General features: G+C 47.1%; 1 protein-coding gene across 2 annotated transcripts in view; it reads left to right on the plus strand.

The window, feature by feature from the left end:
- Kcnj10 (potassium inwardly rectifying channel subfamily J member 10) overlaps positions 1 to 19,532 on the plus strand; it is a 31,235-nt gene extending 11,703 nt beyond the window's left edge. For both annotated transcript variants that reach the window (XM_032915039.1, XM_032915040.1), the window contains exon 2: positions 17,483 to 19,532. In XM_032915039.1, coding sequence (XP_032770930.1) covers positions 17,483 to 18,622 — 1,140 coding nt within the window. In that variant the 3' untranslated portion in view covers positions 18,623 to 19,532. The remainder of the gene's footprint in view (positions 1 to 17,482) is intronic.
- The last annotated feature ends 3,895 nt before the right edge of the window (positions 19,533 to 23,427 follow it).

Below are 23,427 nucleotides of genomic sequence, written 5' to 3' on the forward strand. Positions count from 1 at the left end.
ACTCTTGTGCTGTTTTCACAGAGCCTGAAGAGAAAGCATCATCGGATGCCATCCCCTCTCTTCTCTGGGAGCCTCACTAATTTCTGTTTCACTTCTTACAGTGTGGCTTCTGGGCTGGCTGCTGCAGGAGGTGCGGGAAGGCCTGAGGCCTGATCAAAGAGTCAGAGCAAACACATCCCAGGCTGGGTGAGGGCAGGGGACAAGCTCTGTGGACCCCAGGGTCAGATCTGTTAGGAAGAAGGAAGGTGGGATGAAGGCCGGGTCCTGCTCTGATGCCAATGTAAAGTAAGATGTGTCACTGGCAAGCTGTGTGAGCCTAGGGAAGTTACACATCTTTCCTAAGCCGTGTCTCCTCTTTTCAGTACATCAAGGGGACTGACTAAAGGGGAATGGGCCTCCTGGCACCAACTGTGACTCAGGCAAGATGAGCATCACAGACTGGGTTCACCTTGCAGTGTCTCTTAGAAGCTCTGTTAGAAGCTTTATTGAGAAAGCCAGCTAATTCTCCAAGTCTAGTTTCCATGCCGTTATACACAAAGTTAATGCTGTTCCCAGCTTCCTAGAGGATTGATCTGCTCACTGTATCACATGGAGCAATCAGCAAAAAACTAGCATGTGGGGACAGCTGAGAGGGCCATTGGTGAGACCACGGAAACACGGACAAGGATGTCTCCCACAAGGGAGGGAGGGGGCTGGAGGCCTTCTGAAGAGTTTTCCAGATCCAAGCTGAATCCTGATGGGAAAGAAGAACTTAGACAGCAAAGTGGGATTGGAAGAGGCCCCACTTTGGAAAGAACTGTTTGCCAGAGTGGACTGTTTGTATGACTAGTGGACAGAGGATGTGTGTGAGGAGAGGATGAGGGGTAGAGAATACCGATGCTTGGGAGGTCAGCGGAGGTCAGACTGTAAGAGACAGAGACAGGTGCTGCAGCGTCTCCTCAACCCTTTCCTTCCAACTTGTCTTGCTCCCTTTCTCTCAAGACTCTCTCTTCTTACCTTGGTCTCCTGGTCCTAGAGGCACTGGATCTGCCTGGAGGACATCTTGATCTAGGATAAGGCTTCAGCAGTTTTAGGTCAGGGGTTAGCACTTGCTTTCCCTTCTCATGCCATAGAAGAGTTGTCTATGTCCTGTGGACAACTGGATTTCTGGCACTGAGCACGCTGACTGCAGCCTCAGTTTTTCCGTATACCTTCACTCTGAAAGCAAGGGTGATTCTGTGGAGACAAGGCTAAGAATAGCCTGCAACATGGTCCGGAGCACTAAAGAGAGCACAGCCCTCAGCCCAATCTGATGGCTGAGGAGAATGAGTCAGAACCCCTCCCTGCCCCTCCCCCCAATGCCCAGAGACTCTATAAGGAGCTAAGAAGGATGGTTTGTCAGGATAAACACAGCACTCTGCAGGGCCGGCCTAAGGGAGGTAAAAGGAATCTGGAGAGCTAATCATGTGTGCATGGGTATGGACGCATGAAGGGCAGATGACAATCTGAGGGAGTTGGTTCCCTCCTTCTGCCATGCAGGTCTCAGAGGCCACACTCAAGGCACCTCCACTCTCATCGCTTACTTATGGGCTCTTTAAGTCTGTAATACCAGGCACTGAGGAAGACACAAAAATGAACCAAAAGTACAGATTAAGAATCAGTTCAGGGAGGTTGGGGATTTAGCTCAGTGGTAGAGTGCTTGCCTAACAAGCTCAAGGCCCTGGGTTTGGTCCTCAGCTCCAGGGGGGGAAAAAAAAGAATCAGTTCAGGGGCAGAAGAAATGTCTCAGCGGGTTAAGAGCACTGTCTGTCCTTCCAGAGGTCCAGGGTTCAATTCCCAGCGTCTCCACACGACAATCCTAACTGTCTCTAAGTCCAGTTCCAAGGGATCCAAGGCACACATATACATGCATAAAAAACATATATACTTCAACCAGGTCAAACCCTCCCTCATCATTAGATTCAAGATGGCAGATTAGGGAATAGCGAATGTATAGAGAAGGGACCTTCAGTAGGGGCCCTATTCTTTCTCTCTGAGACAGTTTTACTATGTAGTGCTGGCTGTTCTGGTACTCACTATGTAGACCAATCCAGCCTTGAATCCACAGAGATCTGCCTGTCTCTGCCTCCCTAGTGCTGGGGTTAAAGGCCTGTGCCACCACGCCCTGGTCTCTCTTTTCTAAAGTGGGGATTGTGGCTGGGATCACAGGACTCCTAAGGAGGAAATCCTGTCAGCTCTGAGCCTCTGTAGTGTCTCAGGGGCCAGCATATAGTCTTCTGAGAGCCCGGGCCTCCTGGGTCTGGAAGAGCCTGCTAATTTCCCGGAGCCTCTAAGTTTGGAAGTTGCTGAGGTGGTGGGGAGGGGCCAGAAAGCAGACATCCAGGAACTCTGTCCATCATTCCTTGCTGCATCCTTTCCCTGGCTCTTGGCAGACTGAGGGGGTTCTGGAGGAAGCCTCAAGTTGGGAATGAGGGGGGCTGGGACAGAGCAGTGAATTAGAAGCCCCTCAAATTCAGAGGCTATAGTAAATCCTAGCCTGCCAATTGCAGTTACCCTAGAGAAATCAGTAATAAGGTCTTGGTTCAGCTTGAGTGACATTAAGCCCTCTAGGGTACAGAGAAACAATATGAGTAAAAATCCTGTGAGACTTGGAGAGAGCTTCTGGCTTACCATTAAATAAATGTCAGCACGCCACCTCACCTTTCCGAGTCTTAGCTCCTCTGATTCTGGGGAATTTTTTTCTTTAGCTGGAAAGTGCAATAAAAAATGATGTCTTTATTTGCATAAAGGGCCTAGCAGATTTCACATGCTTTATTTATCTCTTGTAATCCTGAGCACACAGTCAAAGTGTATTGCCTCCTTAGATTAGGAAACCGAGCCGTTGAGAGATTAAGAGATTGACTGAGGTTCCCAGGACTCCTAACTGACAAAGACCAGAATGACAAACAGTGGCAACTGAGAACAAATAGATATTTTGGCTATTAGTTGGAGTCACCGGAGAAAAAAATGCTTGTCAGCCTAACTCCATTTGAAAATGGGTTTCTGTATCACTATGTTAAGATTCTGAAGCTCGGCTGGAAAAAAAATGTACCTTTATGAATCAGTGATATCTAGTGTGTGCGTGTGTGTGCATGTGCGTGCATGTGCATGTATGTGCGTGTGTGTATATGTGTGTGCGTGTGTGTGTGCATATGTGTATGTGTGTGTGCGTGTGTGTGCATGTGTGTGTGCATGTGTGTGTGCATGTGTGTGCATGTGTGCATGTGTATGTGTGTGTGCATATGTATGTGTGTGCATGTGTGTGTGTGTGTGTGTGTGTGAAGACGGCTCATACAGGCTGTATTTTTGACATTTATGGCCCAGAATCCATCCCTACATATCAAACTTAAGTACTTATACACCGAACAGTTAGATAAATTTTTTTTTTTTTTTTTTTTTTCCGGAGCTGGGGACCGAACCCAGGGCCTTGTGCTTCCTAGGCAAGCGCTCTACCACTGAGCTAATCCCCAACCCCCCCTTTTGTTTTTGTTATTTTTTTAAAGATTTATTTTTATTTATACGAGTCCACTGTAGCTGTCTTCAGACACACCAGAAGAAGACATTAGAACCCATTACAGATGGTTGTGAGCCACCATGTGGTTGCTGGGAATTGAACTCAGGACCTCTGGAAGAGCAGTCAGTGCTCTTAACTGCTGAGCCATCTCTCCAGCCCCCAGTGAGATAGATTTCAAAAGCACTAGCTTTAATACGTGCCCGAGGTAGTCTCTGACTTCAAAAAGCTGTGACACAATACCGCAGAAGCATATTGGGAATCTAAATATTTCTACCTGGGAGCCTAGAGCAGCCTCCAGGACAGAGAGACCACAGGGACTAGGACAGGGCCTTGGGGGATGAAAAGATTTTAGAGGGAAGAGGGGTATGGGAGAGAGTTGGGACAGAGGTGGTGTTCCATGGAGAGAACTGCAGAAGCACAGGTAAGAGTCAAGCAGGGGAGGGTAGGCAGTGCTCTCTATGGCAGGCACAGGACTGTGGGGGAAGAAGAGGCTTCCAGAGAGAAGTGAGGCAGACAGTGGTGAAGGATTCTGAGTACCGTGTCATGAAAGTTCAAATAATTCATTGAACGATCTCAAGCCTGCACTGAATGATAGATCAGGCTGGGCTGTGGAACTCTGTGGTAGCTGGGGGTGGAGATGGGACGAGAGTCTGGGGTAGGAGGACCAGGCACCATTTCAGGAGGAGAACACAAGGCTGAATGATGGGGACCTCAGAAAAATAGGGAGACTCACAGAAAGAATTGATAAGACCTGGTAACAAATGGGCTGAGGGGCAAGAGACCAGATATCTGGCTTGGGCACTGAATGAATGGATGACAATTCTCTGAACAAGAGGAAAACACAGGAGAAAATCTTGAGGAGAGGGCATGGGTCTGTATCTTTTAAATTGGGATGTTCAGATAAATGGAACCTGTAAATACTTGGACATACAGGGCAGAGGTAAGGTGGAATGCACAGGAAGGGCTGAGACTGTGGAGACTGGGAGCGTAGCACTGTTAGGAATGAGAATCAAAGGGGCAGCGTGCGCCCGTGCATGTGCGTGTGCGTGTGTGTGTGTGTGATGCATAAGAAATGTCAACCTGAATCCGGAGGGAAGAGACCTCATCCAAAGAGATAGACCAAAAGTAAACAGAGGGCAGGCGAGCTGGCTCAGTGCAGAACAGAGCCTGCAGCCAAGCCTGACCATATGACTTTGATACTGGGAAGGTACACATGGTGGAGAGAGAGAGCTGACCCTTACCAGTTGTCCTCTGATGTCCACACATCTGCTATCGCACCCATGGAGTAAATGTAGTAAGCGTTTAAAAAGAGGCAGAGGGGGGTTGGGGATTTAGCTCAGTGGTAGAGCGCTTGCCTAGGAAGCGCAAGGCCCTGGGTTCGGTCCCCAGCTCCAAAAAAAAAGAAAAAGGAAAAAGAAAAAAAAAAAAGAGGCACCTGGGGAATGTGATGTCAGGACTGCATACTTAGAGCATTCCGGACAGACAGACGGAACTCAAGAGGAGTTGGTACACTTGTGACCTCCTATCATTCTCCCCTCCCCTCTGGGTCCTTAGGCCCTTTCTGCAGATGAATGGCACAGAAGCTCAGAAACTCAAGTGATTTGCCTAGAATCTTAAAGCCTAGAAGCTCTACAAGTCAGGTTTTCCAGCACACTGCAATTGAAACAAACAAACAATCAAAACAACAAAACCCCAAAGAGTGTGCCAGGAAGGGGCCACCTGCCGACAGTCTCCAATGCTGATAAGAACTGAGAAGGACCTTACAGTTAGCAAATGGAACACATCTGACCTTGGCAAGAATTTCCCGGTTGGCCTTTGCTCACGCCCAGTGTGGCTGTGTGGATCAAACGGAAGGCTTCTAAATTTGTGTAGGTGCTTCCCCGAAGGCAAATTTCTGCCCTCCTGAGGTGGTTGCTACTATTACTTGAATAGTGTTATTGAACCCTTTCATATTGATGATATGGGATCTGTTTGTTTATTTTTTTCTTTTCTTTTTTTTCCGGAGCTGGGGACCGAACCCAGGGCCTTGCGCTTGCTAGGCAAGCGCTCTACTACTGAGCTAAATCCCCAACCTCTGTTTATTTTTAATGTGTGATTACATATAGTTTAACCTCTATGCAAAAGGAGTGGGTTGGTGTGTTGGTAGAGGTTAGGAGATGCTGAGGGTAGCCTGCCAGACTAGAGAGCCCTGCCCCCTGGTGGCCAGGACTTAAATCTGCAGCACAGGAGAATGGTAGGGACGGGGAAGCTTGAAGTTTGTAGTTTTGTAGTTCTCTCCTATCTCTGAGATGGGGGTTTTTATCTGACACATAAATGAGTTTTATTACTTCAGTTGATAGCATTAGACAGAAGTTGGATTAGAATCTCTTTATGGAGTTCAAGATTAGGCTGTGGCTGATCGAGATGTAAGGCAGAGGCGGTCCGCAAAGGCGAGATCTAGAACAGATATGTTGCCTAGCATTGTTTCTTCCTAACCCAACCTAGACTGCGGCTTTCCCCGCCGCGTCCCTGGGAACTGTTCCAGTATCTCATATCTTACTGAGAGAAAATATAAGCTGGCCTGTGGCTTAGTTGGTAGACTGCTTGCCTGGCACGCACGGATCCCCTAAACACTGCATTAACGAGGTGTGATTCTGCACAACCGTAATCCTGGCATTTGGGTGACAGAGCCAAGAGTCATCCTTAACTGCATTATGAGTTCAAGGACAGCATGGACTACATAAGATCCTGCCTCTCTCTCCCCAGGGGTGTGTTCGGAGAATGGAGTTTTTCCTACCAAAGGGTTTCCTGCTAAATCCTACTGTTAGTTGAATTTTCTGATTCTTCCGTTAAGGCAAAGGAGTATGGGTTAACATCTCTACTCGAATGTCCTGAGGTGAAGACTCACGTGGGGCCAGGTTTGGAGGCTCTCCGGACCATTGGAGCCGAGGCTAATGAGGAGGCAATGGTACAGCTGTATCCTCAGTTGAACTCGACACAGTGCCAAGTCCTCACAAAGGACTAGTTTACTGCAGAGCTCAGGATGTGCAGTTCTGTAGACTCAGACAACAGATAAAAGCAGATACCATGGCTGGACCACAAATCGGGGAGGAAGTATGCTGAAGGTGATGCGGGAGATTGGGAGGCACACAAGGAGGTAGCGTGCTACAGGGTCATCCTCCCTTTCCAGCCAGGGACAATGGGTTCTCTGAGATGCCACCTTCTGGAGTTCCCTGCAGGGAATGCGGTTCCCTTCCTGAAGGGGGTCAGAAGGCATTGTCTAGGGAACAAGCTGGAGGAAGGGCCAGTGGGTCCTGATCAGCCCACACTGACAGACAGCAGTGGGGTCTAAACACAGAAGAACATCTGACATGGCCCCATCTCTTCGTCCCTCCCACCCTTGACTGGAAAGCACAGAGGGAGGGGGTCAGGAGGGACAGCGAGAGGTCACAGGCTCCCAGGAAATGCTTTGAAGTCCTTAGTCCTTCCTTCTGATCAAACTACGAGAACTTTCCAAACGTTGACACAAGGGAAGAAAAGCCTATTCTTCCCTGGGCCAGGACATTGGTGTCAGGCTGAGGGTAGAGGATGGGAGGGCCAGGAGGAAGGAGGTTCAAGGGTGGGGGACAGAGGCAGTGGTGACTCAGCTGGGAAGGCAGGGCCCCAGACACAGACACTGCCCCCTTTTCCTTCACCTCGAGATTTGTGCATCTGGCGCCATTTCTATTTGTCTATTTTCACGGGGAAAGGATAGGGGAGATTGATGAATAGTGACAATAAGCTCTGAAAGAACTCACATCCAAGTCCTTTCTTCTAACCTCGAGGGCTTACATAACCCCGAGGGCTTTCCTCATTACTCTTTCCTCTTCTACCCTCTCCTTTCTCTTCTCTTCCTCCCTTTCACTAAGAATATTTGGAAGCCCAGAAATACTTCTTTTTAGACCTAGCCACTTTCCCCCAGGAGGCCTCTAAGGTCACCATTTAAGTGGGATTTGGTATTCAAAGAAGAGATAATACGGTGGTAAGGAGGATCCGAGTCGCTGCTTCCTTTCTCCAATGAGAGGAATAGAACTGGACCTCATTAGCCGGGTAGTGAGGTCTTTTTGTTTGTTTGTTTCTGAGATCGTTTCCTTCTAGTAGAGCCCAGACTGGCCCCAAATTCACCATCCTCCTGTCCCAGCCCCTGGAATGCTGGCCTCACAGGCATGTACCACCATCCCACCAGATGGGGAAGTTTTGCCACAGAAAGAAGTCTTTCCCTTCTAGTACAGCGTGTCCAAACTGACCCAGCAGTGTGTTCTGATGGCAGAGGACAGGAAGGTGTCCATGAAGAGTCACAGGTGCTGTGCTTTGGACATTTTTGAGGTCTGTGTTGGTTCTAAGTAATGGAAATGTTTCATTTTATCCTACTGCTCTTTGCGTATATATGATTAAATATTAGTTCCCTAAGATCTTTCTAGTCTAGAGTCACAGAGAACATGCTGGGGTGAATCCTGGGGCTACTGGGGTCTCTGTGTACAGACAAGTGTGTGCTGGGGCATTGAGGATTCGCTACAACCTCCTTTTTCCACAGGGAAAGATATGGAGGCTTAGAGGGCTAAGAGCTTACCCAGGTCCACCAAGAGTCTGGCAGAGTTAAGACCAGCATCCTGTCTTCTGCTTCCCAGGGCAGTGCATTTTCCCAGCAGACAGAGCCGGGTCCGTCCCCAGGCTGGGACCTACTCATCCTGTGGCCGAGGATTTGACTTCATCTCCAGAGTGTGCTGCATGGACACGTGTCTAGGGCATTTATTCAAAATGCATGTTATTGGAAGATGACCTGCCCACAGATTGTGTTGGTGGGCTTGTACTCCTCACTTAGCTTGTTTCTGGGACCAAATCGCTGGCAAGAAGCAACTGAGGGAAAGAGAGGTTGATTTTGGCTTTTGTTTAAGAGTTTCATGGTAGGGAAGCATGGTGGTTGGAGTGTGAGGTCACATTACATCTGTAGTCAGGAAGCAGAGAGAAAAACGCAGCATTCACCTGCGTCTTTCCTGAGCTCTCGGATGGGCGGTTTCTTTTCTTTTTTTTTCTTTCTTTCTTTCTTTCTTTTTTTTTTTTTTTTTTTTTTTTTTTTTGGAGTTGAGGACTGAACCCAGGGCTAGGCAAGCACTCTACCACTGAGCTAAATCCCCAACCCCGGATGGGCGGTTTCTTATTCTGTCTCTGTCATCGCCAGTGCTGTATACTCCTGTTCGCTATTCTCACCTCATTTGGTGCACTCTCTTTTGACTCGAATTTTGCCCATCCTTTAGACCCCAAGTCACCTCTCCTATTCTTTTCTGAAAGAGACATTTGAGTATAGCAGGAAAAGTTCCAATCCTGGTTGCTCTCACCATCTCCTGGTCCAAATGGAAACCATAACAGTTTTTTATGGTGTTGGGAGCGATGCCCTTAAAACTCTCCATTATTGATGTTAATATTATAGTTGGAGTTAAGTATGACTGGGTTCATTAAGAGGTCAGGGTGATGGAAAATCCCCAGCCAGCAAGGCTAATACAAATCTGGTGGTCAGGATGCCTAATGATATGACAAACTTGTGACCTTTCTGAGAAACCAATATCCTGTTGACGTCAGCCGATTACTTGACCACAAGAGCACAGTGTCCTTGGCGTGCGTGAATGTTTCCTGCTTCCCTCCTCCCTCTGTTACCCCTGCTATGGTATAAATTCAGCCTTGGGAAAAGATAAAATTTGTCGCTTTGATCAGACTCTTGTCTTGGCGTCCTTCTTCGCGTCTCTTGTCCTCCATTCTCTCCTAGGTGGTCCCCAACCTCTGCTGACTGCCCTGCGGGTCAGGGCATTATGGTGATTCGGAAATCATATTAACTAAATCATTAGTTACTGTTATTTTTTATTAATGTTATAGTTATCATTAATAACCAAAACATAATTTAAAATATAGCGCTCAGTTCCACACCTACCACACAACAGGGGCTCAGGTGTTAGTTAGCTCCCAACCATCATCCCTTGGGATGCTGTCCTTCCCTTCCCTCACACACCCTGAGCTGCGGATCCCTTCTTCCTGCCTGATTCCCATTAGCATTGATTCCCACATTAGGCTCTAAGGTCTTCAGGGAAAGGAATTTATATCTTTGTCATCTCTAGGACCCCAGTGCCTTGTTTAGAAGCTGGTACCCAGGAAATACTGAAAATAAATTTATTATACAAGTGCATGAAAACCAAACTCACCCTCCATGTAGTGAGCAACACTACAAATGAAAATACTTTGGCTTTTTCCTCATAATTATTAGTGTTTTTAGTGAACTATCTGGGGTTTCCATGTGTATAAGGGGAAAAAAAATCACAGGAAAACTGGAGAAGACACAAACAAGAAGGGAGGAGGAAAAGGTCTCCAAGGCCCTGGGCCAGAGCTCCATTCGTTGTTCATAGAACAAGAGGTTCTACGGTTCCTCGGCCCTACGGTGTTGGCAGCGTCTTCCCATTCTCTTAGATTGACCTCTATACCTAGACAGGGCTGTGCCATCTTCTGTTCATTAATTCCCTCACGAAATGCTTCCTGGCTGAGCCCTTTCTATGCATCACGTAAGTGTTAGCTATATCCATTGGCTTTATGCTGTTCTGACAAAAACAAAAACAAGCAAAAGCAAAAAACTTTACAGGAGGAAATGTTTGAGCTGTAGTTTGAGATGTTTCAGTCCAGGTGGTAACCTTTCTTGTCCTTAGGCCACTGATGTGGCAGAAGCGTCATGGTAGAAGCATAAGGAGAAAGAAAGCTGATCACTGCAGGGAAACGGGGAAGTACAGGGTTTGGGGGACATGATACGTCCCTCAAGTCATGCCTTAATGATCTACTTCTAACTAGGCCCCACCTCTTAACTGCCAGTTCATCAGTCCACTGATAATCCAACCACTCACGTGTCAAGTCTCTACCTCTGAACACTGCTGTGTCGGGGACCAGGGCCTTCAATACATGTGTTTTCTTGGGAGAATATTTGGTATCTCAATCACGACACTAGGGACAAGACATGGTAGACCTCGATGCTTCCTTCAGTAAACTTGTTTTCACTCAATACAAGGCAACTCAGGAATAGGCTCTGCTGTTCAGGGAAGGTTTTATGGAACAGGGGTCATGAACTCAGGTAGCCTGGAAGACAAAAGCACAGGTAAAGGCCAGAAAGCCTGTGTGAGCACAGCAGGGCTTCAAGGGCAAGGCGTCTGTTTGCCCCAAGAGAGGAATAGTAGGAAATAAGGCATGGAAGATGGGTTGGGAGTGGATCACATAACCCGTCAGGTGCTAGACTGAGTCTGGTCTCTCTTTGGTGACCAGTGAAATGCTTTCTTTGAACTGCTCTGTTGTCTCCTAAGCCTCAGAACCCTGATTCTACCCTCTCCTAGGAATGCCAAGAGCAGGAAAGGTGCGGGCTCTTTGGAAAATACCAGATCAGCATTCACAGATGCATCATCAGACATGTAGTTAAGAGTAGCACGGTAGCGATATAGGATGAGTCACAGGAAAAAATGGCGATAATTAGACAAATCGTAGGTGCCTCAGTGGCTCCTTAAGGCCCCAAAGGATGGGAATGAAATAAAGAGGGGGAAGCAGGGACACATCCACAACACTGAACTGAGGAGGAAGGAGAGTTTGAAATGGTTCTAGAACTTGAGTTGTGAGTAGCTGGGAGAGCCATGGCACCTTTACTGATTTAGGGAACCAAAGAGAGGGATAGGCAGGGAACTGTCTGGAAACGAGTGAGTTTAGTGCTCACATGGTGAAGCTCCTTCCACTGGATCGCTTTTGCTACAGAGAAAGCTCTGTCTTTGGGGTTGAAGGGACTCTTCTCCCACATGATAGGTTTCAGGAAATAGCACCTTCTACTGTCCCCTGCCCTTCTACTGTCTCTGGCGTGAAGTTGAGCCATCCTTTCTGGCCACCTAATAGAGCGTAGTACACTTCAGGGCTAATTAATCAACTCAATTAAAATTTTGAGACAGGATCTCATGTAGCCCAGGCTGGTCTTAAATTTGCTACATAGCTAGAAACAACATTGAACCTCTGAGTCTCCTGTCTTGATCTCCCTGAGGATTTTGATAACAACTGCACCACCATTCCTGGTTAATGCAGTGTTGGGGAATCAAGCTCAGGACTTCATGAGTGCCGTGCAGGACCTCTGCTAATTTAACTTCCCTCACATCTCCTGCCTGCAGCTACCTGAAAGATCCACTCTTTTACCATGCTCCTGAAAAAAAAAATTAAGCTGACCCATATAAGGGCTGGCATTGAAGTCATGCCTGAGTGAACCTGGATCCCCTTCTTCCCGATGTCATGGCTCCTCCTGAAAGGCTCCAGGGCTCAAAGAGACAGCCTCACTCAGACCTGTCCAGACAATGCCTTCAGTCACTTCTTCCTCAGTCTTAAAAACCATACTTGCTTCTGGTGAAGCAGATGCAAGCTTATCCCACGGCCTTCAATTAAGAGTTCACAGACGGCAAACAACGGCAAATAAACATTGCCAAGCACTGTGGTGTTAGAATGTAGGAGCTGGGCAGAGGCGTGCTTAGAAGACGCATGTCGGAGGGAGCACGAGTACAGAGAAAAACTATTTCTTTGAGGGCCAGGAAGGCCTCTGAAGGCATCTCTAGCACTTGGTCCAAGCTGTGTAAGGTAGGCAGGAGGTCGTCAGAAAGCCAGAGATGTGAGTGATACAAAACCATCTCCAAAGGTAGAAGGAATCAGACAGTAGGGTTTTCTGCAGAGCTGAAGACTAAGGATGTGAGGGTAAGGCCAAGAAGTCACAGAAGTCAGGGCTTATGGCACACGATCTTAGTCCCAGCACTTCGGAGGTAGAGGCAGATAGTCCAACCTGGTCTACAGAGGACCAGGATAGCCATACACAGAGAAACCCTTTCCTTGGAAACAAAAACAAACAAACAACCCCCCTCCCAAATAAAAAAAACTAAAGAAGAAGAAAAGAGGAGGAGACGGAAGCAGCGGCAGCGGGCAGAGACTAAATCATGGAGCGCCTTGAATGCTGTACAAAAGTCTTGCAGTTGATCCTCAAAACAACGGGGGACCTTGGCCAACTTTAGTCACAAGAACTGCGTCTTGTCTCACGGGCAATCAAGTACTTGAGAAAGGCTTTGATAAATCCATTTGTTCCGAAGCGCAAGTCACGGGCATAAAATGAAAGTGCTTGTAGGTAAGGAAACCCAGCTTTAGGGGGAAGCTGACAGTGTGAAACAGAAGACAGGCACAGAACTGAACATCACTGTCCTTTTGGAAAAGAATTAGCTCACTTCTTAGAGGGCAAAGGTGGTCGATAGCCCGGCTCAGTCTCTCTCTTCAAGCGCTTCTGTGGAATGCCAGCCCCAGTGCGTGGCTGGCACTGTTCTGGAGAAATTGCACCCTCTAGAGGAGAACGGATGTGTGGGTTTTGGTAGGGCAGCAACAAACCACTTTCAGAACTCCGGCCAGCTTTCCTTCCCCAGAGGCCTGGCCAGCTTGGGGGTGGAGTGCGCTGATTGTTTATCTGTTTCGGAGTCTGGCCACCCCGGAGAACAAAGTGGCCTGGCTGTAGGAGGTGGCAAAACAGCTGAGAACTTCGGATAACAGCTGGAGGTGGCAGATACAAGGGCTGGCAAGGGGAGACACAACAATTGGAGGTGGAGGCGGTAAACACAGCAGCCAGAGGCAACAAAATATCTAGCTAGTAGCCAAAATCTTGTCTATAGTCTTGACCTGCACTCCCAGAGCTCCAGGCTCTGTCTTCTCTGTCTCAGTGAAGCTCCTCAGTTCAAGAATCAGTTTTGGACCAGGAGCCGGAAGACCAGGGTTCGGCTTCCTATTCGATCACTATTTTGCTTTGAGTGATTTTCTCTGAGCCTTAGTTTCTAATGATGTCATCTTTCCTCTCTACCTCATAGTGTGGGGGTCAGATTACATATTTTATAAAGTAGTAAATACTCATGGGCTATTGATTTAGGAGGGATAAAGTAGGTTTTTGAGAGCCCCCATTCTTCCCGATGTGTAGAACCTCCTCTTAATACAAAGCTAGGAGTTAGAGGAAAGACCCCTGATTGTTACCACAGAAAGGTCAGGGATGGAGATGGGGAGGAGGAGGCAGGTGCCCAGTGCTTCTCTCAGGTTTGGTTGGAAGCTTAATCTGTCTATATCCATGTCCTCAGGAAGATGGAGATGAACCTTCTGAAAATACTGTATGGCTTCTCCTTGAGCATCCGGGGACAGTATGTTCTTTCTAGGGACTCTTCACATGGGTACAATCCTGATGACACAGTGTTCTTTTTCAATGTACCTCTGGAACCTTTCGCCCTGTAGTTTGTACTCCCGGCTCCTGTTTGTCCTTGGAGCTCAGAATCTTCATTCATGTGACAGCCCCTCAGGACAAGTATCCTGTACACGTGTTCTTTCTTTCAGACCATCTCTTGACAAGATCCATCCCTTTCCTTTAACCGCTCCCCATGTGATCTGGTCCTGATTTTTTTTTTTTTCATAGCTGGACTGCTGTTCTAGATGGAACACTGAAGAAGTGGGACGAACGGAGCAGAGACGAATCAATTACCTCTTTATTTTAGAGACTTCATTCAGCCAAAGGAGCTTAAGATTGTATTGCTTTAATGGCAGTCAAAATACATGAATAGGGGTTGGGGATTTAGCTCAGTGGTAGAGCGCTTGCCTAGCAAGTGCAAGGCCCTGGGTTCGGCCCCCAGCTCCGGAAAAAAAGAAAAGAAAAAAAAATACATGAATAACTCATACTGGATTTTTTTTCTAAAATGTTTAAGTCTCCGTTTTTCCCCATGGTGATGTGACTAAACTACATCTTCATAGTTCTAAACTCTCTCAGATAGTTTTTGGACCCAAGCACATACTCCAGCGTTTATCCTTTTTGTCACATTTGACTCATTCATCTGGTTCCTTCTGGATCCCAGTTCCACCCAGTCCTTGCAGACTGTCCTAGGTTTGTGTCGTCCACATGATTGATAGCCACAATGTTCTCTAGTTTTGAATGAAGTCAGTGTTAGGAGCATTGAGTAGGGCAAAATAAAGAATAAATCTCTCTGCTACATCAATAGAAAGTGAATTCTGGCCTATTGGGGTTTACTCACCAGAGCCACTGAATTTTAAAACCACCTAATTACATTACCCTTCTGGTCGTTCTTCTCTATCTTATTCCCAAAGATATAATGATAGATTTTTGTCCAAAAGCTTGCTGAAGCTTTAGTTACATATTATCGGTATTTTGTTGGTTTGTCAATTTAGTAACCTTATCATGGAAGGAAATTAAGTTATTTTGATATGAATCAATCTTAGTAAACCCACAGAGGGTTTTACAGACAACTTTCTTTCTCCTTGTTCTGTCTAGTTACACATAATCTTCGTATTTTACTCGAGAATTCTTCCTAGGATCACTACACTTGTTTGTCTATATCTTATGAAGTGTATTTAATTTTTACTTTTGAAAATTGAAATCACTTCCTCTCATCTCTAACTGTGTGGTTCCTTTGTTCTCCAATAGCACTCGGAAATCTTATGTAGAGCTTTCACATCCTTAAGAGTTTGAGGATTGGGGTTGGGGATTTAGCTCAGTGGTAGAGTGCTTGCCTAGGAAGCGCAAGGCCCTGGGTCCCCAGCTCCGAAAAAAAGAACCAAAAAAAAAAAAAAAAAAAAAAAAAAGAGTTTGAGGATTGGGGCTGGAGAGATGGCTCAGTGGTGAAGAGCCCTGACAGCTCTTCCAGAGGTCCTGAGTTCAAATCCCAGCAACCACATAGTGGCTCACAACCATCTGCAATGGGATCCGATGCCCTCTTTTGGTGTGTCTGAAGACAGTGACAGTGAACTCACATGAAAGAAATAAATAAATCTTTTTTTTTTTTGACCCAATTGATAAGATATAATTGCCCACTTAAACATACAAAGCCCAGTACCATCCATCCCTTAAGAATATTGATAACAACTTGTAAATACACAGAGCAGAATCTTAACATCACCTGCCATGGCTTCTCCCCTCTCTCCGTACTCATAAATAAATCTTAAAAAAAAAAAAAGTTTGAGGATCAAACATTCTTTTGTGCAGACCATACAGTGGCGTGCCCGCGCACACACACACACATACACAAATTGTGGTAGGTGGTTGTTATTAGTAGCACTTTTGAGTATTGAGCAGGGCTTTATTTATTTATTTTTTTTCGGAGCTGGGGACCGAACCCAGGGCCTTGCGCTTGCTAGGCAAGCGCTCTACCACTGAGCTAAATTCCCCAGCCCCCGAGCAGGGCTTTATTTAAGCTCCCAAACTGAAATTATTCAGAGCTATAGAGCTTCCTTTTTGCTTCAAAGGAACCAAGGCGATAGGGCAGTGAAAAGCACCAGGGTCTGGCTGGATTAAACACTTCAAATGGTCTCCAGGCTGGTAAGATGGGCAGGCTGAATGCCTCTGAATGTTCTCAGGGCCCTCATTCATTGGTGATCTCCAATTCGGTTCCCTGTGTGGCTAGGACTTTATGGACAGGGGCATATAACTTAGACTCTTCCAGAGGCAAGGCAATGGGGAAAACGGAACAATGATGAAATGAAACGGTTCAGACATATGGGGTGGGGGATAGACATATGGGGTGGGGGATGCAACGGGCTGCTCCAGTATCCAAAGAGCCCAGAGTCCCAGAAAGCATCTTAATTCTTCTCAGGAGTTCCAGATGTCAGACTCAGAGTCTAAGTGACTAAGCTTTTCTCTACTGGAAAAGTACAAAGTTACTTTTGGGGCAGGAATGCCAGACACCTTGTATTACGTGAATGGTCTCCTATTTCAATCTCTTGTCCCACTTTCTACTATCAGGACAAATAGCCATCTTGAATTTGAGCCTCTGAAGACCTAGCTTCTAATGATTATGGAGTCCACCCTCGCTTCACTCACTCAGGGCAGTTATGCTGCCTACAACCTGGCATCGCTGCCAGCCCACGGGGATGCCTCCCTGGGAGCTGACAGGAAGGAAGTTGCTTCCTTTCTGCTTCCTGCTTTTGCTCAGACCTTGTCTGTGCTCACTCTAATATCAGCCGAGACCCTGACCCAGACGCCATGTCTCCCAGGTAGTGCAAACAAATGATGGTGGTAACTGATGACGGCAAAGGAAGGAAGGAGGGTGCAGGGATGGATCCCTTTGGCCATTTTCTCACCATGGGCACTGACCCGGGGTTAGGAGAGAGAGTCATGAAATTAAAGGCATACACACGTCTTAAGCAGGGCTGTCCTAGGATTTCAGTGGGATAGGCTTTCTTGCCTTGATAGTCATCTGAAGGGAGGGGTTTTATTTTAAATTAGTTATCTCCACAGACAGACAGACAGACACACACACACACACACACACGCACGCACACACACACACACACACACACACACACGTTCAGTGGAGATCAGGAGAGCTCTCATCCCTCTCATTTCTCCTTTCAGCAGCCTGTGCACCTCTCACTCTCTCTTCTCTGCTCCACCTCCTCCCCAAATCACCAACGTTATTACCCTGCATTGCATGTTTCGCAAGTGTCTAGTTCACATGTGTCTTCTTCACTAAGCTTCGAGTTCTTAGCGGGAACGATGTCGTTTTCATCTTTCACTTATCAGGACCTCACGCCATCGCTGACATTTAAGAAGGGCTCTACAAATATTTGCTGAGATCAATGGCATCAACAGGAAGGTTAGAGGCTGGCTAGATGGCACTCACTCAGCAGGCAAAGGCATTTGTCACCAAGGTTGGCCACCTGGGTTCAATTCCCAGGGCCCACGTGGCGGGAGAAAACAAAAATCCCGTGAATTGTCCTCAGCAGTGACACTTAAGCACCCCACCACCTCCTATATAAATCGAAGACATTTTAAGAAGGATGATGGTTTCTCTTCTCTTTGGGTGGCATCTAGGAATTGGCCGGATTTTGGCAATAACCTTCTTTATGCTGTCTTGCTTCCTGCAGATGACATCAGTTGCCAAGGTCTATTACAGCCAGACCACGCAGACAGAGAGCCGGCCCCTAGTGGCCCCGGGAATACGTCGGAGGAGGGTCCTGACGAAAGATGGCCGGAGCAACGTGAGAATGGAGCATATTGCTGACAAGCGTTTCCTCTACCTCAAGGATCTGTGGACGACCTTCATTGACATGCAGTGGCGCTACAAGCTTCTGCTCTTCTCGGCAACCTTTGCAGGCACTTGGTTCCTCTTTGGCGTGGTGTGGTATCTGGTCGCTGTGGCCCACGGGGACCTGTTGGAGCTGGGACCTCCTGCCAACCACACGCCCTGTGTGGTGCAGGTGCACACACTTACTGGGGCCTTCCTCTTCTCCCTCGAATCCCAGACCACCATTGGCTATGGCTTCCGCTACATCAGCGAGGAATGCCCTCTGGCCATTGTGCTTCTCATTGCTCAGCTTGTGCTCACCACCATTCTGGAAATCTTCATCACCGGAACCTTCCTTGCAAAGATTGCCCGGCCTAAGAAGAGGGCTGAGACGATCCGTTTCAGCCAGCATGCGGTTGTGGCTTACCACAACGGGAAGCTTTGCCTCATGATCCGGGTGGCCAACATGCGTAAGAGTCTCCTCATTGGGTGCCAGGTGACAGGCAAACTGCTTCAAACCCACCAGACAAAGGAGGGTGAGAATATTCGGCTCAACCAGGTCAATGTGACTTTCCAAGTAGACACAGCCTCTGATAGCCCCTTTCTCATTCTACCCCTGACTTTCTACCATGTGGTAGATGAGACCAGCCCCTTGAAAGATCTCCCCCTCCGCAGCGGGGAGGGTGACTTCGAGCTCGTGCTGATCCTAAGTGGGACGGTGGAGTCCACCAGCGCCACCTGTCAAGTTCGCACTTCCTACCTACCGGAGGAGATCCTCTGGGGCTACGAGTTCACGCCTGCTATCTCGCTGTCAGCCAGTGGCAAATACGTGGCTGACTTCAGCCTTTTTGACCAGGTTGTGAAAGTGGCGTCCCCCGGTGGTCTCCGAGATAGCACCGTACGTTATGGAGACCCAGAAAAGCTCAAGTTGGAGGAGTCATTAAGAGAGCAAGCGGAAAAGGAAGGCAGTGCCCTTAGTGTGCGCATCAGTAACGTCTGACATCCTCTTCTCTCCTCCTCAGCCCTCTGGCCTTTTCCTCTCCCAGTGGCCTGGGAAAAGGATACTGTCTGGGTTCGCTGGAGAGCCCTGGAAGTACCCACCCTCTACTTTCCCTTCACCCGGTGGCCTACGAGCAGTCTAGGCCTGCTGGAGTCCTACTCTTTCCTCTCACTGTCCCCTTGTGCCTTCCTCTACTACTACACCAATGTACATGAGTCTTAGCCGGGTTGGGGCAAGGAGAGGGAAGATTAGGCTGACGTGGCTTGAAAGGCCTCAGCCATGCTTGGAGATTCACATTCAGAGGACCTTGTGATTGGATGGATAGACTCCCCCCAAACGCCCACTAGAATGTTTGATGATTTGAGACTGTGGCTCCATCCTCTGTGGCATCTAGCAAGTTCCCTAAGGCAAAACTCTCTCAGAGAGTCAATCTGTGGTCTCCTCTCAGAAGTACAGGGATCTGAAATCAGTGTTCTCTGGGCTCTCTACCAAATCCTGAAGAAGCCAGAGTTTGTCATAGTGTTTCAGTTTCAGCTGGTAACTCCTGACAGAGCCTGGACTCTTGGTCACCACCTAATTTTCCCTCTCCTGTTCTCAAGTGGATCTTCTCAGGACGACCAGTCTCTCTCAGCTTCTGTTCCCACAGAACTGGGGTTGACCTGAGGAACACAAACAGCCACCATTTTCCTGCACCTATCCTGGATGCTGAGAAATTCAATTTTGGAAGTATTGTTTAAAACTCTAGCCCTGTTCTTCAGGCAGCCCTGTCCTGGAAAGATTTGTTTAACTATTTCCCAGGAATGGGAAGACCTTAGCCAATGCGCGTTCTCTCTCTCTCTCTCTCTCTCTCTCTCTCTCTCTCTCTCTCTCTCTCTCTCTCTCTCTCCTTCCTCCCTTCCTTCCTCCCTCCTCCCTCTCCAAGATAGGGCTTTACTATGTAGCTCTGGCTGACCTTGACCTTACTATGTAGACCAGACTGGCCTTGAACTCACAGATATCTACCTGCCTCTGCCTGCCATATACTGGAATTACAGGCACGAGCCACTATGCCAAGCCCCCAATGCTCTCTTGAATAAGTCTAGTGCCCATGAAAAAAATATCTAAAAACACTCCAGATTATACTGTGCCAGTTTCACTGCTTCCTTTCTTCCCAAACCCTCGTCCCTTAACCCAACTTTTTGAAGTAAGAGAGTGAAACATGTCATTTGCCTTTCTTAACATCGATCTATCAAAACTAGTCACAAGGGAAAAGATTCCCTAGGAAAGTTGAACCAACTTCTCAGATTTCCAGATTACTGTACAGAGCCTCTGGGAATTTGTGATGTTTTGTTACGATTTGGGCTGAAGCAGAACTCTGGCTGACAGCCACTATTTTGTTCCTTCTCCCAGTGCCCTTCTGAAAAGCACCAGCTATTTTATGAGGCAATGCTGAGAGGAGAGGAACTTAAATTCTGATCTCAGCCATTCTGACTGACACTTGGCATAAAATGATGAAAATCAGCCTCATCTCTTCTCTTCTCTGCCTACGGGCCAGTTCCAGGCAAATTACAAAGACAGCTTAAGATCGCACCCAGGCTATTCCTAGTTCTCTGGTGAGGGCTGTATCAGGTGTCATCAGGTCCTGTTCTGGTGAGCTCTGGCTCCACTTGGGTACCCAGGAAACCTCCTGGATAGTTTAGCCAGAATGATGTAACTGTCGGTGTAAGGTGGACGTGACAATTGAGGACAAGCTACACACCTGTACAGAATGTATGCACAGATCTCTGTGCAAAGCCTTGCAGAGCAGCCCAGAAGATCCCAAGGCTGAACCCATCTCAACCATGCACGGATCTCAACTGTGCACGGTCCCTTGAACTCAATTAACTGTAGCCTGAAAGCGTAGAGCCTTCAGTCTCTCCTTATTGTAAAGCTCACCATTATTCTCCAGCTCTTATCAAAACAGGAACCAGAAGAACCTGAATGTCTGAAACAAAGAGCGAGAAGGCAAGAAGCAGCTTCTGTGCTTTCAAATATATTCAATGCCGTGCTTACTGGATTGTGTCCAGCGTGCAAGGACCAAGTGTACTGACTGCCGTGTGTGTGTCTTCTTATCCTGTGGCAATTTATCCTCTGTCCTGTTTCTTCTTCACATTGCTGCTTCCCTCCTGAAGGGATTACCCTCTTCCCAGACCCTTGCCCAAGGCCCAACTCTCCTCAGATTCTTGGATAACAATGTGAGCGAGAGCATTTCCTGCCTTAACCCCTTTTGAACTTCCTCTACAATCCTAGGCTTTGCTCTAAGTTGCACTTTAAAATCATTCTGTCCTGTTAATTCAGAATGGCACCTTCCTCCAACAAGCCTTATGTTCTGCATGAACAACGCCCACTCACAGCCCTAAGTGGTTCTTTAGATCGCAGCCAGACTCTCTGACCTGGAATCCCTTTTCAGAATGTAAGACAAGCTTCTCTAGTGGCCATGACTGATGAGAAATGGGAAATGGGTTCCCTATCTGTACCAGCTAGAGACTTGGAATGTCGGAGAGTAACAGGTGGGCAAAACACCGATGGGGAAGTATATCCAAAGTGGGAAAAATGAGAACAACCTAGTGAACTGAAACCCAGAGTCTTACTTATGATGGACACACAATAGGTGGGTGGAAACTTGGGAAATTGGGATATGATATATATCTTTATCTAAGGAGAAAACCAGAGATAATATATAGACAGATATGTATATATATGTACGTATACCCAAATATATGGAATGTACAGAAAGGAAGTATTCAGACTTTAACAAAGGGACAAGTATTTTGCCTTGGTTTTGGGGAGTAGGATAACCGATCTTCTGTGTTATGGTCAGCAGAACAGTGAGAGGAGCTGATGGTTTTAAGTTTGCTTGATGGAAAAGGGAGGGCTAGACCTGCCCTTTTCATAGATAAAGAAAGCAACATCCATCAAGGTTTGATGAATTGTGCTGATAGGACAAGAGAAGAGAGAGGAGGAAATGGGGCACAGGATTGTCCCATTCACAGAGAGCTAGGAAAATCTACCACTCACACTATGTGCTACCTATCCCTGACAACAACCTGCCATCCAACAAATTCTAAAGCAAGTGAGCAAGCAAGCAAGCAAGCAAGCTAAAGCATCCTTCCATTTTCTTCTCTTCTTCCACCAGGGTGGAAGCTATAGGTCTGAGCCCCATCATTAAAAACTGAGAAGCTGAAGTATTAGTGTTTGGGAGGCAAATGCAAACGCTAGAGTGCAAACACCTGGACTGATGAGCCGTTGAGCTCAAGATACTCTCAAGGCAGAGGCCCAAGTCCATATACAAAAATCCTAAAGCGTACTTCATATGTCAGAGTCTCAGCCCTGGCATGGAGGCAGGTTTGGAATGCTGTGGCTACGAGGCTCTTCGATGAAAATGCCGAATGTGGCTTTCCTCTTCCCCAGAGTATGATGCAGGTCCATGGAAAGTTTCTGGAATCCCTAAACTGGGTTTCACTTAATTCCGGCTGCTCCCTTCTGTTCTTCCCACTTCCTGAAACCCACACCAGCTAGCATGACTATGCAGGGGTTTTCCTGAGGTCAGCAGAAAAAGCAAAGCAGTTATAATGTTGTTATTAGCCAGGGGCAGTGCCTGTTCTTCAAGGCTTGCTATCACAAACCTTGCTAGCTAACCTAGTTTCTTTGCAAAATAACCCATTACCTGTGCTGCACAGTTGGCTGGGCTTCCCAGCCCAGCATTGGCCAGTGCTACTGAAGCAGAAGTGTTTAGGGATGACTTTCCCACATACTGCAGTAAAGACTAAACCAGGTCAAATGTATTTAGAAAAAGACCTGTGAGGTAGTTTTGGTTTATTTTTGTCGGTTCAGAACAAACTACTAAATAAACTGGATGCATTTCTTGTTCTCACTGTGTCTTCTATAAGAAATGGAACCCTAACTTGTTATCATGGTTTGAACTCATAGGCTGAGTTTGGGGAGAGGGGGGCTCAACTAGGCTCTGTTGGAAGGATTTGCCACCCTGTGGCCAGTCTTTCCTGCTGACTTTCCCTTGCACGAAAACATTCAGTAATGGTTTCACCCAATCTGTCACCAACCCTTTTCTTGGTAAGATCCCTTAACAAATACATTTCAGATTCAGTTTTTGAATTTTTGAAAAGTTTTTAATTAACTAATTAATTAATTTTTGAGACATAGGTTTCTCTGTGTAGTCCTGGCTGTCCTGGAACTCACAGCGATCTGCCTGCCTCTGCCTTCCGAGTGCTGGGATTAAAGGTCTGTGTCTTTTGTCTTTGTGTGTGTGTGTGTGTGTGTGCGCTTATGCAAGGGTTTATGGACATCAGAAAACAACTTTGAGGAGTCAGTTTTCTCCTTCCACCATGTGAGGTCAGGGGGACCATGCTCCAGCTGTCAGGCTTCCCAGTGAGCCCTGTTACCCAGTGAGCCACCTCGAAGGCTTGCAAATTCAGTTCTTAAACAGCAAGATTTAATAAACACTAAGACTCAGGAATCTGAAAACTGGATTAGTTAATTCCAGGAGTCAAATAGCTCTGGACTGGACACTGTCCCTTTTGGATAGTGATTATTTTTTTAGTTCATTTTTTCTTTCACACTATAGGAAACCCTCTTTGCATGGTTTCTTTACACATTCTCAAGGCTCTGGAAGTCCATTGTAATCAGCAGACATTTTTATCCCCGGGCCTCAGCATAACTGACTTCTCATGTATTCTTACCTAGCATTAGCCTGAGAAAGTCGCAGTCAGTCTCCAACCCCAATACTCTGGCAAGAAACAACAGAAACAACTGACTCTTGGTCCTTAAGA

The sequence above is a fragment of the Rattus rattus genome, chromosome 10 (assembly GCF_011064425.1).
Source record: "Rattus rattus isolate New Zealand chromosome 10, Rrattus_CSIRO_v1, whole genome shotgun sequence".
NCBI classification, from domain to species: Eukaryota; Metazoa; Chordata; class Mammalia; order Rodentia; family Muridae; genus Rattus; species Rattus rattus.